Source organism: Nycticebus coucang, chromosome Y (genome assembly GCF_027406575.1).
Source record: "Nycticebus coucang isolate mNycCou1 chromosome Y, mNycCou1.pri, whole genome shotgun sequence".
NCBI lineage: Eukaryota > Metazoa > Chordata > Mammalia > Primates > Lorisidae > Nycticebus > Nycticebus coucang.
In genome coordinates, this window is record NC_069805.1 from 32,412,517 (window position 1) to 32,426,223 (window position 13,707).

At 39.0% G+C, this 13,707-nt stretch overlaps 1 protein-coding gene across 1 annotated transcript in view; it reads right to left on the reverse strand.

Moving 5' to 3' along the window:
• Window positions 1–3,838: 3,838 nt before the first annotated feature.
• The window catches only part of LOC128579010 (rho GTPase-activating protein 20-like), a 104,869-nt gene continuing 95,000 nt past the window's right edge, over window positions 3,839–13,707 (reverse strand). The window contains exons 2-5 of the mRNA XM_053581327.1: window positions 9,604–9,714; window positions 6,034–6,217; window positions 5,731–5,836; window positions 3,839–4,585 (exon numbers count right to left, since the gene is read on the reverse strand). Of these exons, the coding sequence (XP_053437302.1) occupies window positions 5,753–5,836; window positions 6,034–6,217; window positions 9,604–9,647 (312 nt within the window). The 5' untranslated portion in view covers window positions 9,648–9,714 and the 3' untranslated portion in view covers window positions 3,839–4,585; window positions 5,731–5,752. The remainder of the gene's footprint in view (window positions 4,586–5,730; window positions 5,837–6,033; window positions 6,218–9,603; window positions 9,715–13,707) is intronic.

Genomic DNA, 13,707 nt, shown 5'->3' on the forward strand with positions numbered 1-13,707 from the left:
GAATGAAGTTGGGAAGGCTTGTGATTGAGAAATGGTGTAGAGATGGCCACTCACTTACACTGAACATTTCACATTGTTTTATTCATCAACAGACATAGTCGTACTCTTAATTTTTTGATTAACTATGCTTTTTTTAAGTTCATATTAATATGGGAGCACAGTTAAGTTACATGGTTCGCATAAGTAAGGTTAAAGTCTGAGTTGCAAATGTGTCCTTCAAACAGGGGTGGAATGCACATGGTGAGTGGGAATTTACCAGACTTCTTCCTTGAATCCCATTGAGTTTTTCTCTCATAGGAGCATGTATTAATCTAATGGTGCCACTTTAGGACTAAGTACATGTGATGTTTGTTGTTGATTCTTGTGACACTTCACTGAGGAGACTGGCTTCCAATTACATCCATGTGTTGCAAAAGATACAAAATATCCACCTTTTGTTAGTAGAATAGCATTCCATGATACATATAAATATTCTAGAATTTATGAATCCATGTGTTGAAGGTCACTTGGGTTATTTCCACATCTTCATGATTGTGCATTGTGCTGCTATAAACATTCAAAGGCTGGTATCTTAATAAAATGTGCCTTTATTATCTTGGGAAAATTTCTAGTAATGGGATTCATATAAAATAGTAGGCCCATACTTAGCTCTTTTAGGCCTCTTCATACTACTTTCTATATGGGCCATAGTAGTTGCAGTTCCATCACGAGTGCATGAGTATTGCTTTCTTTCTGCACCCATGCCAGCATCTGCTGCTTTGAGACCTTATGATTGGGGTATTCTCACTGGGGACAGGTGCAATCTGAAATATTAATGGTTTGGATTTATATTTCTCTGATAATTAATGACAAAGAGCATATATTCACAATTAGTTTTTCCATTAATCTTTTTTAGTGAGACAAGTTTCTATTCTTATCTCTTGCTCAGTTAATAAAATTATTTAATGTTATTGATTTTCTTGACTTGCCTATATATTCTGGTTATTAGTCCTTTGGTGATGTCTAGTATCTTTTTCTGGAATGGCCATTAGAGTTAATCTCATATTACTGTTGATGTCCTGAATATCATCAAAATGTTTTCCTTTCAATGTTTTCATTACCTTCACAGAAAGGAATAAGTCATAATGGACAGATGAGACAAGTAGGGAGGATGATGAAGATCAGGAGGAAGAGGGGGAGAAAGATGAAGAAGAGGAAGAGGAGGAGGAGCAGGAGGAGCAGGAGGAGGAGGTGGAGGCCAAACCAAGAGTGAAAATGATGTTGCTCACTATTAACTCCCTCACAGACAGTGCTATGTGATCTGGTGCCTTGTCATCATGGAAGAGCTATGACTTTTTGGCTACAAATTCAGACCTTTTCTGTTGATTTTTTTTTTATCTAGCCTTTTTAATACTTCCCAAACTCAACTTGGTAAACCATTTGTTTATTTTTTTAACAAATTCATACTGAATAATTACTCTGAGATCAAAAACTTTAGCAATATCATTTTCACTCTTGGTTTGGACTCCTCCTTCTCTTTCTCCTCTTCCTCCTCCTCTTCCTCGTATTCCTCTTCCTCCTCTTCCTCTTCATCCTACTCTTCCTCCTCCTCTTCTTCCTCCTCCTCATCTTTTTCCTCCACCTCCTCTTCCTCTTCTTCTCTTTCTCCTCCTCCTCTTCCTTCTCCTCCTCTTCCTCCTCCTCTTGCTCCTTCTCTTCTTTCTCTTCTTCCTCCTCCTAATCTACCTCCTCCAATTCCACTCCTGCTCTTCTTTCTTCCACTCTTTTCTGCTCATTTCAGCTCCTCCTCCTCCTTATGTTAATCCTCCTTGTTCTCCTCTGCATCCTCCTCTTCTTGTGGAGAATTGCCTGACTTCCATTGTGCACTTTGATGCTTATTTTCAGGCTTGTATTGGTATTTCATTTTATTTTTCAGCAGTGATAAAACAACCCCAATCCTGGATTGTTTGCAAACATATTTTTCAGAACAATTATAATATGTATTTTTGTCTAATTTTACTTTTGCTGCTTTAAAGTCATTGGTATCTGCCATGAGAACTACAACTTCCAGGTTCTTAGGATTTTCAATAGTATAAAATAATATTGTTTTCCAAACTTTTACCCAGTGAATGAGCAGGAAGTGGAGGAAGAAGAGAAAAAGGAGGAAGATGTGGAAGAGCAAGAGGCAGAGGAAGAGGAAAAGGAAGAGGAGGAATAGGAAGAGGGAGAGGAGGAGGAAGAGGAGGAACACGAGGAGGAAGAGGAGGAGCAGGAAGAGGAGGAAGAAGAGGAGGAGAAGGAGGAGTCCAAACCAAGAGTGAAAATGATACTGCTAATGTTTTTAATCTCAGATTGATTATTCAGTATGAATTACTTAAAAGTTAATAAATCGTTCACCAAGTTGATTATTGGGGAGGATTAAAAAGTTTAGATAAAAGAATGCAATGAAAAAGGTCTGAATTTTTAGCCAAAAAGTCATGGCTCTTCCATCATGAAAAAGCACCAGTTCACACAGCACTGTCTGTGAGGAAGTTAAGAGCAAGCAACATCATTTTCACTCTTGGTTTGGACTCCTCCTTCTCCTTCTCCTCTTCCTCCTCCTCTTCTTCCTCCTCCTATTCTTCTTCCTCCTCCTCCTCTTCCTGCTCCTCCTTCTCTACATCTTCCTCTTCCTTCTTCTCCTCCTCCTCTTCCTCCTCCGTATCTTTTTCCTCCTCCTTCTCCTCCTTTTCCTCCTCCTCCTCTTTCTCCTCCTTCACCTTCTCTTCCTCCTCTTCTTCCTTCTCTTCTTTCTTTTTTTCCTCCTCCTAATCTACCTCCTCCAATTCCACTCCTGCTCTTCTTTCTTCCACTCTTTCCTGCTCATTTCAGCTCCTCCTCCTCCTTATTGTCATCCTCCTTGTTCTCCTCTGCATCCTCCTCTTCTTGTGGAGAATTGCCTGACTTCCGTTGTGCACTTTGATGCTTAGTTTCAGGCTTGTATTGGTATTTCATTTTTTTTTTAAGCAGTGATAAAACAACCCCAAACCTGGATTGTTTGCAAACATGGTTTTCAGAACAATTATAATATGTCTAATTTTACTTTTGCTGCTTTAAAGTCACTGGTATCTGCAATGAGAACTACAACTTCCAGGTTCTTAGGATTTACAATAGTATAAAATAATATTGTTTTCTAAACTTTTACCCAGTGAATGAGCAGGAAGTGGAGGAAGAAGAGAAAGGGGAGGAATATGAGGAAGAATAAGAGGCAGAGGAAGAGGAAAACAAAGAGGAGGAATAGGAAGAGGGAGAGGAGGAGGAAGAGGAGGAACACGAGGAGGAAGAGGAGTAGGAAGAGGAGGAAGAAGAGGAGGAGGAGAAGGAGGAAGAGGAAGAGGAGGAAAAGGAGGATGAAGAAGACGAGGAGGAGGAAAAAGATGAGGGAAAGGAAGAGGTGGAGGAGAAGAAGGAAGAGGAGGGTGAAGAGGAGGAGGAGGAAGAGGAGGAGGAGGAAGAAGAAGATGAGGAAGAAGAGGAGGAGGAAGAGGAGAAGGAGAAGGAGGAGTCCAAACCAAGAGTGAAAATGATGTTGCTTGCTCTTAACTCCCTCACAGACAGTGCTGCGTGAACTGGTGTTTTTTCATGATGGAACAGCCATGACTTTTTGGCTAGAAATTCAGATCATTTTCATTGCATTCTTTTATCTAAACTTTTTAATCCTCCCCAATAATCAACTTGGTGAACGATTTATTAACATTTTAGTAATTCATACTGAATAATCAATCTGAGATTAAAAACATTAGCAGTATTATTTTCACTCTTGGTTTGGACTCCTCTTTCTCCTCCTCTGCTTCCTCCTCTTCCTAGTCCTCCTCTTCCTCATCCTCCTCTTCCTCCTCCTCATTGTGTTGAATGGCCTGACTTTGATTGTGCACTTTCATGCTTAGTTTCAAACTTTTCCAACTTTTTATCCTCTGTCTTTATTTCTTCATGGAAGTTAGATGTATTTTCTCAAGATAGAGCTATTCAGCTTCACTTTTTTTTGCATGTCAGGAGAAGATTTGATTCCTCCATCAAATACGAACTGTAGTTTGCAGGTTAAAGAATGCTACACTGTCAGAAATTTGTTGAAGTGCATTCAAGATAGGAACTCTTCATCTGTCCTACAAAGTTTCTGCTGGGAAATCAGCTCCCAAGTAGCTAGGGCTACAGGTGAGCCACAGCTGTTAATGTGATAGAATTAGCCTTGTAGATCAGGTGGAGCTTATACAGGACAGCTTACAGCATTTTCTATTTTTTTTTTTTAACATATGCTGCAGCTGTGGACAACTGCCAGACAGAATCTTGGCAGGATTCTGTGGTGGAATATCTCTGCACATTATTACATCCATCGGCTTGTCTTTAGGAGGCTGGTCCACCTAAACTAAAAGTCATACAGGAGGCTCTGAAGCTCATTTAGAATTCAAGGGCATCAAGGCCAGAGTCCAGAAACATTATAAGCGAGTCAATGCTTCAATTTAATTGGACGATTTTCTTTGATTCATCACACTGTGGGCCAGCAGCACAGTCGCTTTTTTCTTCAAGCTCTCACATGAGGAAGTATTGCTCTCTGGAAAGCTAGATGTATCTGTCAAAAAATCAAACAGGATTAACACTCGTACTTAGCACGAATAAACCCATATTTCCTTAGAAATGAACTATAATGCTTAGTTTTATTGTCATTTCAGGTAATGTATTTCAATTCCTACTGCCAATAAAGAAACTATTACAATATTACCGCAGGTGTTAAAATGGGAAATGCCTGTTGAGGTGTACTAGATTTATCTTAGGTCCTGATGGTCTTTCTCTATGCTAAATTTTCCCAAACAATGAAAATGTCATTAGACTAAGTGGTAATAACAAAATAAAAGTAAAAACATAATTCCATATACCTAGTTCTGCATAAGAATATACCTTCTAACATGGGTTGCTGGATGTTAAATATAGCTTACTCTTGGGAAATCCATTGACTAAGTCTATCAGTTTCTTTTGCTCAAGTTTCTATAATATCCATTACCTCATTTCATATTTACAGTAATCATAAAGAAAATTTCAGCCACATTTTTTAGATTAAGATATTGATGCTCAGTGGCATAGAACAATTGGCCAAAGATAACATAACATAGCTAGTGATATAGGAATTCGTAACCTGGAGGTTTCTTTTGTCTTTGATTTTAACATCTGCCTATCTGCTAATAATGCAAGTTGTTGTCAAATGATCTCATAGCACAGTAAAATTCTAGAAGTGTCTCAAGAATCAGGGAGCGGAAAAAAGAAAAATAAGAACATCAGTCCAGCCTCTACTACTTCTGAGATTTCTATTCCAGTTTCAACAATATATACTACATATATTAGACTTCCTTAGCTGGGCATTGTGGTGGGTATCTGTAGTCCAAGCTACTTGGAAGGCTGAGACAAGAGAATCACCTAAGCCCAGGAGTGGGAGATTGCTGTGAGCTGTGATGTCACAGAACTCTACTGTACCATGCTGCCTCTGATAACTTATAAAAGCTAGGAACTTATCACACACCTTATTTAACCCTACCATCCTGTTAAATACCCTGACCTGTTAGCAAGCCTTCTAAGAAATGATGGGAAACCCAGGGCTCTGTTGAGCCACATACCAGGCTTGCTTTCCTTCAGCTTGCATGGCTTTGAAGAAAACAACTGTGCCAGCATCTTCAGAGACATGAGTCAATTTTTCACAAAAAGCAACCCAATTATTGACAGTACCTGAGGGTTTATCCTGAGTATTTTATATTCCGGATGACTCTCCAAACAGGGCAGTGACGTGTCCTCCAAAGATGTTGCGGCAGTTTTTAATCACAAATTCCACAAGCTGATTAACGTATAAAAAGAAGCATTTATTTTCATATAACATGTTGATAAATTGCATTTTATATAGTAAACTGAAATTTAAGAAAGTGTATTCTATTTAACTTCTATAAGACATTGTCTTTCAGAATAAATACCTTCCATTTCCTTTACTAATGGTGATTTAGTTCCCCAGCAAGTATAATACAAAAACTTCATTACCTTTTCTGCAGAGGTCATTTCTTCTCTGCTTGCAGAAGGATGCCATATAATACTTGGAGCCATACACACCCCTAAGTGTAAAGCATCCATTTCATTTGCCGCGGAGAGTTCAGCGATATTACTTAACACCAGGAACACGTACCGTATGAGAACAACGTTTGCTCTTGGTAGCTGGTCTAATAGCCTAAATACAGAAAAATGCACTCGGTAAGCAAGGCAATTTATTTCAATCTTGTAAAGGCAGGCAACACTAACTTTGCATGAGGTACAAGGCAAATAGGAACCCAGCTCAGATACCCAAGTTTCAGTTAATGTGGAACCCAATGAAGTGAGAACTGCAGGGAGACAATGAGAAAAGAAACGCTGGAGATTTTTTTGGGGGGGCATATTTATACACTGTCTTCACAACACAATGAAAACTTAGTAGAATTCAGATAAGTATCATTTAAAAATGAATACCCTTCATGAAATACTTTCCTGAAACTAGCTCAATATGTTGAAGCTTAGGTAAATCTTGCAACATTTAGATTACTCTCAACCACAACCCACCAAAACCTTTCTGATGAAATTAAACAGTAATTAATTTTAAATTACTCCTTTATTTTTAACTGGCAACACAGAAATGCTGTCTCTAGGTGACGAACCAAATCCCAGCTGTAAAGACCACCCGGTCCATTCTGAGAGTTCATTGTCTGCTCCACCATTTTCTGTGGTTGATTTTGTTCCAAATATTGCCTCATTCCCTTTTTTTTTTTTTTGAGAAAGAGCCTCACTATGTCACCCTGGGTAGAGTGTTGCAGTATCAGTTGTCAGTTGTCACAGCAACCTCAAACTCTTGGGCTCAAGCTACTCTCTTTGTCCAGCCCTTTAAGCAGCTGGGAATACAGCCACCTGCCACAATGCCCAGCCATTTTTTCTTTTTTTTGGGCAGGTGTTTCGCCATTGTTTAGCTGGCCCAAGCCGTGTTCAAACCTGGATCTTTCAGTGCATGTGTCTGGCGCCATAACCACTGTGCAACAGGATGCCGAGCCAAATCTTACCTCCTTTCTATCACTTTTTAAATATGTGTCAAGTTTTCATTACTTTCTTTTCTACTATTCTCATTTGGTAATTGCTAAGAGATTCTTTTTTTCTTTTCTTTTTCTCTCTCTTTTTATCTCTTAACAATTTTTTTTTATTAAATCATAACTGGGTGCATTAATGCATTTATGGGGTACAATGTGCTGATTTTGTGTACAATTTAGAATGCTTACATTAAACTGGTTAACATAACCTTCACCTCACTTTCTTAATGATAGTGTTAAGACATTTATACTCTACTCTTAATTGATTGACATGTACCCTTGCAATATACACCCTAGGTGAAGTTCCACCAATTACCCACCCTCCACACGTCCTCTTCCCTTCCTTCTCCTCACTCTCCTCTTCCCTCTTTCATTCTGGGCTACAGTTGTGTTTACCTGATTATTTACCAAAATATTGTATTACTCCTACTCAGTAAACATGGACAAGCTGATATTCACGATTGTTGCTTTTTTAATAAAAGAATCTGCAACCTGAGGAAAACAAGCATGTCCGACTCCCGTTGTACAAATCACAGAAAATACTTTCTTCAGCATAATAGTCTGAAAAGAAGTATAATACCTCTGAGGAGGAATTATGCAGGACTTTCAAATGGACCAAAAGATTACTGGGTGTATTGTATATAAAATAAGGCATCTAGTTAACGCTTTGGGGATACTATGGGATCCTTAAGCCTTTTCACAACCAGCACTGTTTACATCTCTGTCAGTTGAAGATAACTGTTAGCAGTGTACATAAAACATGGCCAAAGAATTGAAAACTCTGTCTGGTACAGAGTCAACAGATTTCTCTGAACCCTTGCTCTGGTAGAAAGCGGGATATTTGCATCATTTTGTAAATTTATTTCAGTATTTCTGGCTCAATTTGGTTCAAATACGTAAGGTTTCATAATGTGCAATCTATAAAGATGGCTACACTATCTTACTGATTTCCTTATTATTAATTTAACCAGAAGCATTGATATGCATTTATTTCATATTTTCATGAGAGACATAATATTTTATTTTATCTCACTTTCTTTTATTTGTGTATGTATGTATTTATTTATTTATTTTGAGACAGAGTCTCACTATGTCTCCCTTAGTAGAGTGCTGTGGCATCACAGCTCACAGCAACTGCACAGCCTTGATCTTAAGCAATTCTCTTGCCTTAGGCTCCCAAAAAAGCTCCTCAGGCACTCAACACAATGCTGGGCTATTTTTGTCGTTGTTGTTGTTATTGTTGTTTGGGACAGGCCAGGTTTGAACTTGCCAGTCCGGGTGTATGTGGCCATCATTCTGGCCTCTGAGCTACAGGGTCTGAGCCAACATAGCCTTTTAAAAAATATTTATCTTTTAATGGTACACAGGATAAATACATATATGAATGATATGTGTATTATAAATATAGATAAATGATATTGTGAACAATGACCAAACAAATATGTAGATTTTGATGCTATCTAAATGGCTTACACCAAACCCTAATGGAAGTGGAGTTATGATTATGCCACATGGCTTAGTTCCTGGTATCTTCAATATCTGTACTATGTTCCAACAATCCCCAAAAGTATGCATATAATTCATATTTAAAAGATGTTCAAGGAAAAATATCTATACTAAACAATAACATGCACGTAAATGATAATGAGTGTCCTGAATTTTCACAGAACACACACTCTTTAGTCAGAGTAAATAAACATTTCTTTTCTATTCTCTTATCATGTTGGATATATCCAAGAAAGGACTATCGAATTGGTCCCAAAATTTCCCTTGGCACGAGAAGAAACAATTTACTTTTTGTGATCATACTGACACTATACATCTCCCTTTTTTACTGACATGACTCAAGAAGCTGAGCTGAGTGATTCTCTGCTTTGTTCCCACAGTGTTCTCTAAATATCTCTTTTATAGGACAGATTATACTGCACTGACAGTAATTTCTTGGTTTATCTATCTTTCCCAAACTGAATTTCTTGAGAAGAGGAAATAAGTCATTTTCTCTCTATGACTTCAGTTCAAGAATTAATAGAGATGTTTAATTACTTTGATATTTACCAAAATTAAGATCATAAATTGTAGCCTGTGTTATGCTGCATTAATTCACTTCCAAAAACCACAGTTGACTCCCCTTTCTGACTCTTCCATGCAAGTTTCAATTTGCAAGTCTTATTGGGGTTTCTGGCAGGGTTCCATTTGATTGTGTCTGTAGAGATTTTACATTTCTTCATTTTTGTGTCTCTCAAAAATTTCAGAGTGACCCACATAACAGCTAGTGAATTAATGAATAATAGCTCTTTTTATTCATTAAAAGTCAGGTACACAGAAGGGGCACAATGTTCAAGCATTTCATGCTTATTGGATTAGTGAGAAAACAATGACAGTGACAAGCTAATAGAAGCCAACTTCTAACCTGCTTCCTATGAATATAACTTTGAGTTTTAGTAGACAAATTATAAAATGTAAGGTATAAAATTTATTTTTGAGACATAAATGTTAAAATAATTACCTTTTAATTTTTTCAATTTTCTGTCTGTCGCTGCTTTTCTCCATTACGGACAGCCACTCGTGGTAGAGACTTTTTGCAAAAATGCTTTCCGGAATGTTTTTTAGAAAAATCCTTACACAGAGGAAAAACAATGTGTTAAGGCATTATTCTCATATCAAGTATATGCCAGAGAAGCCAGAAAGAATATAACTTGTTTCAAAGTTTAGTGAAGTCCTCCCTTCCACGAACTACACAGAATTCTGTGCCAATTCACCACTGACTTTTCAACAAAGAAATGAATGCTTTGATTTTTTTTTCCCAAATAAACCCGTAGGAATAACTAAAGTAGAATAACTGTGGGAAAGCTAAAGGACTCTCTATTTGGGTGGAACCTCCTCTGTGTACACATTTTAGCAGACTTGTACGACATCCTATGTTCTGGTGTTAAGGTGGTCTTCATGCCATCAGTATATGATATGGGAATGTTAAAAGAGCAAGTTTGACTTCACTTTACTGTTTACTCTTTTTCTGTTATGTTCCATTACCTTCAAAACCGGTTCCTCTTCTGTGTCCCTCCATTGTATAACTATGAATGCACTCCTCTAAAATTGTTAGTGATGTAAGTTACTAACTACACTGGTGATTATCCCTTTTTCTGATCATGTTGTTTCTGACCCTCACCTGCGAGTCCCCCTCCCTACATTACCTTAGGAGATTGTAGATTGTATTTTTTTGTGAAAATAAATTACTAAGTGCTCTTGTGATCATAGCCTAATAAACTGACTAACACACCTCACTCTCTGTTGCTTTCGCTTCTGGAATTATGCATGCTTGACCCCCTAGAAAAGTTTTGCCTTCTAAAATTCAGAGCCTCGCTCAATTCAGGGTTGCACTCAGAAACTTCATTTTAAGACACTGGGGCAGTTGCCAGCCAGCTCTTCAATAAAAGTTCTCCTCTTTAATTTGACTTGTCTGGTGGTGTGGTCTTTGAGGGGACTCCTGGACATAACATTATAGAGATTCCAGGGAGGTTCTCCAGACACTGACACTGCCGCTACTCAGGCGGCCTCCAGGGTGAGCTTTCGTTAGAAGCCCCCTGGAAACTTTCCAGGGACCCTATAGTACCCAGTGCCCTCAGGAGAAAAGCTGACAATCACTCATAAATTCTGCCAAAGTCCACCTCCGGAGGGAAGAAATTTAAACACCTATATCTGCCTAGTGTCTGCAAACATGAGTGTAACAACTTGTTGTGTACATTTCTTGTTGTGCTTATTTGTTCTTGTAGACCACTGTGATAATATATAACGGTTTGTTGTATTTGTTTGTTGTGAGTTGTGTAGGGCCTTTAGGAACCTCTGAGGGAAAGCCAAAGGGGATGGAGCTGTGGACAGGAACCCCAGGTTGCTGGGCTATTGGCCTGTCAGAGACTGTCAGAAGCATGTGTCAGTAGAGCATCCCACCCCTGAAAATGCTGGAAGAAAAACCAATGGTGAGTTTTAGCACAGCCAGAGACATCAAGACATTTCTGCTGCTGAGACATCGTTGCTGTGGCCTCAGTCCACGGGGAAATTGGGGTTCAGAGGGTAGGTGAAAAGGGACTTTGATTTCTATCCTCAAGAATGATGCCTGAGGTTGGTCCTGTAAAGCTGTGAGACAGTAACCTCATACTCCTGGGCTTTGGGCCTGTCAGAAGCAGGAACCCTGGGTTACTGAGCTATTGGCCCATTGGGGGCTCCCACACAACAGTGGGATGCTGATGGGGACCCCTAACCACAGTTACACAAAATTACATATTTTAGTTCATTCCTGTTCCATTTATGTCTTATTCATTTAGTTAATATATTTTAGTTTGTACTTTTGCTTTTTTACAACATAGTGTTTTCATCACCAAAACCAGACTCAGCCCTAAGCTGTCTTTTCAAACATTTGAAGGATATTTTTCCACAGACAGATTTCTCCAAGGAACACCTTAGGACCCTTTGTGAACTTGAGTGATGAGCTTTTAATGTGGGATGCCCCCCTATTCATTCACAGGTGCTTTTGAGCCTTTTCTCTAACAAGTTTAGAAAACAGCCTCAGAGAATCTAGTCAAGATGACTGGTGGAGATGGATGAGACCACCTTGGGAGGGAGAGTTCAGATGCACCTGGTGGTTTCTGCTAATCCTCCAGGTCCCCTTGATGAGTCTTCAGGGAGTCAAACACAGGGAGGAACTGGCATGCAGGAACAGGCACCTATACAGGCAGACGTCTAAGACAAGGTAAGATCCATCTGGGGTTCCCACAATTTGGGTGGAAGTGGGGGGTCTGATCAACCTCTGAGTCTGTTGAGTGGTGTACGAGTGTGTGTATTGGTTCTGAGCGTATAGAAATGAGAGAGTAAGTGTGGACTAATAGACATAGTTCATGTCAGGCCCTTGTCTGTCTTGTTGTTTTATGTCATTTGTTCAGGGTTCATGGGAAAATTGGTCTCAGCCTGAAACAAACAGTCTTGGAGACATTTGTGAGTGGATTGCAGATCTTTTCATTCAAGGGATCCTTCAAGACTTTGCTCCTTCTGAGATCTCCTTCTTTACCTACTTGCTCTTATGTGTCCTACAACGCTCACCACTTGGTGTACCTTTGACCTGGCAATCACTGGTCTCTTCATCCGTATTATTGCTATTTGGCTTGGTAGTGCTGCCCCTCCAGAGTAGTCCTCCAAATGGTGTGTGGCTCTGACTACTTGTTTTATCTCTTTGTGGCGACCTTGTTCATACTTCTGTCCCCACCCAGTGTATTTTTCCCAGCTAGTTCTAATTCTTCTGCATCTCCCTAGCTCGTTGATGCCTCATCCTCACCAGACTTTGGGTCCCTCTTTTTTCCATCATCTGGGGAAGACTCTTCCATCATAGCAGTAGCTCTTGACATGAGGCCCTCTCTTTTTCCTAGTCTAGGGAGGTCTCTATTGCAGGAAGTGATGACACTCTTGAACTACATAAAGACCCTGGAGACTTGTCTGTTCCATTCTCCCACTATTCAGAGTTATTACTCAGAGTGTCTTTCCTTCCAGGATTCTCACTCAGCATTTGCCCCATTGTGGTACTCTTGGTTCCCATCAGTCAAGAGAAAGGAATTGTGTAGTTTTCATAATATTATTATCCCCTGTTGCCTCCAAAATTTCCATCCTGTTGACTTGTTAGTACATGTATTTTGTCATCCTATCACATTTCCTGTAAGCCTTCATTCTTATGCAGGCAACAGGGTTGTTGCCGGAATGGCAATGATGACTGATTAGAAATTCAGACATATTAAAAGGAGTTCTGATTCCTTTCACTGCCTATAAAGACAAGCCCACTCCTTTTAATTGACACCTGCTATTAAAGGTGCCATTAAAGGACAAGAGAAGGCCACTCAACGTCAAGTGAGAATCTAAGGTATTTCAAAAAACATCAATGTCCTCATGTCACTCTATTATTATAATTTTATTCTTGTCAGAGAAGTAATAAGAAAAAAAATAGATCGATTCCAAGGCATTGCCTGTTCTATCGTATCTTCCACTAGACATGTGCCTGGATGATTGTCATTCAGGCTTATTGTCACAAAACCTAACCATTTGGGGGTTAGGCTATTGAGTTTTCTAATTCCAAACTAATTTGAACTATTGCACCCATTTTAAAAGTCAGATAGAGAAGAGGAAAATTTGTGATTTCGAAATAGAGCAATTCTTTTAAAAACCTCCATAGAGAACATACTCATGATTGCTCTTGAAGAACAACATTAAATCTTACAACTATCCTTGAATGAAAATAACTTGGAACCATCTTAACTAACTCTGCCACAGTTGGAATAACAACTTAGGAGAGGTTCTGAATTGCAGTCATGAACCCCCAGCACATGACTAAACATCTCTTGTCTTTCAAAGCAGAACCTAGGCCTCAGAAGAATTTCACAATTCATTTGAGCTGAGATTTCACAGGACTAAAGAGAAATGTCTCCTGAAAAGTCAGATGTATCCAAGTTAGCAAATCTCAAGCAATTTTTGTCCAATCACACTGGGAAGACTTATACTTCTATTTCAGTAAAACCAGAAGACTATGTTAATTAGTCGCATGTAAGCACTCCAATTTCTACAGATAATCAAGACA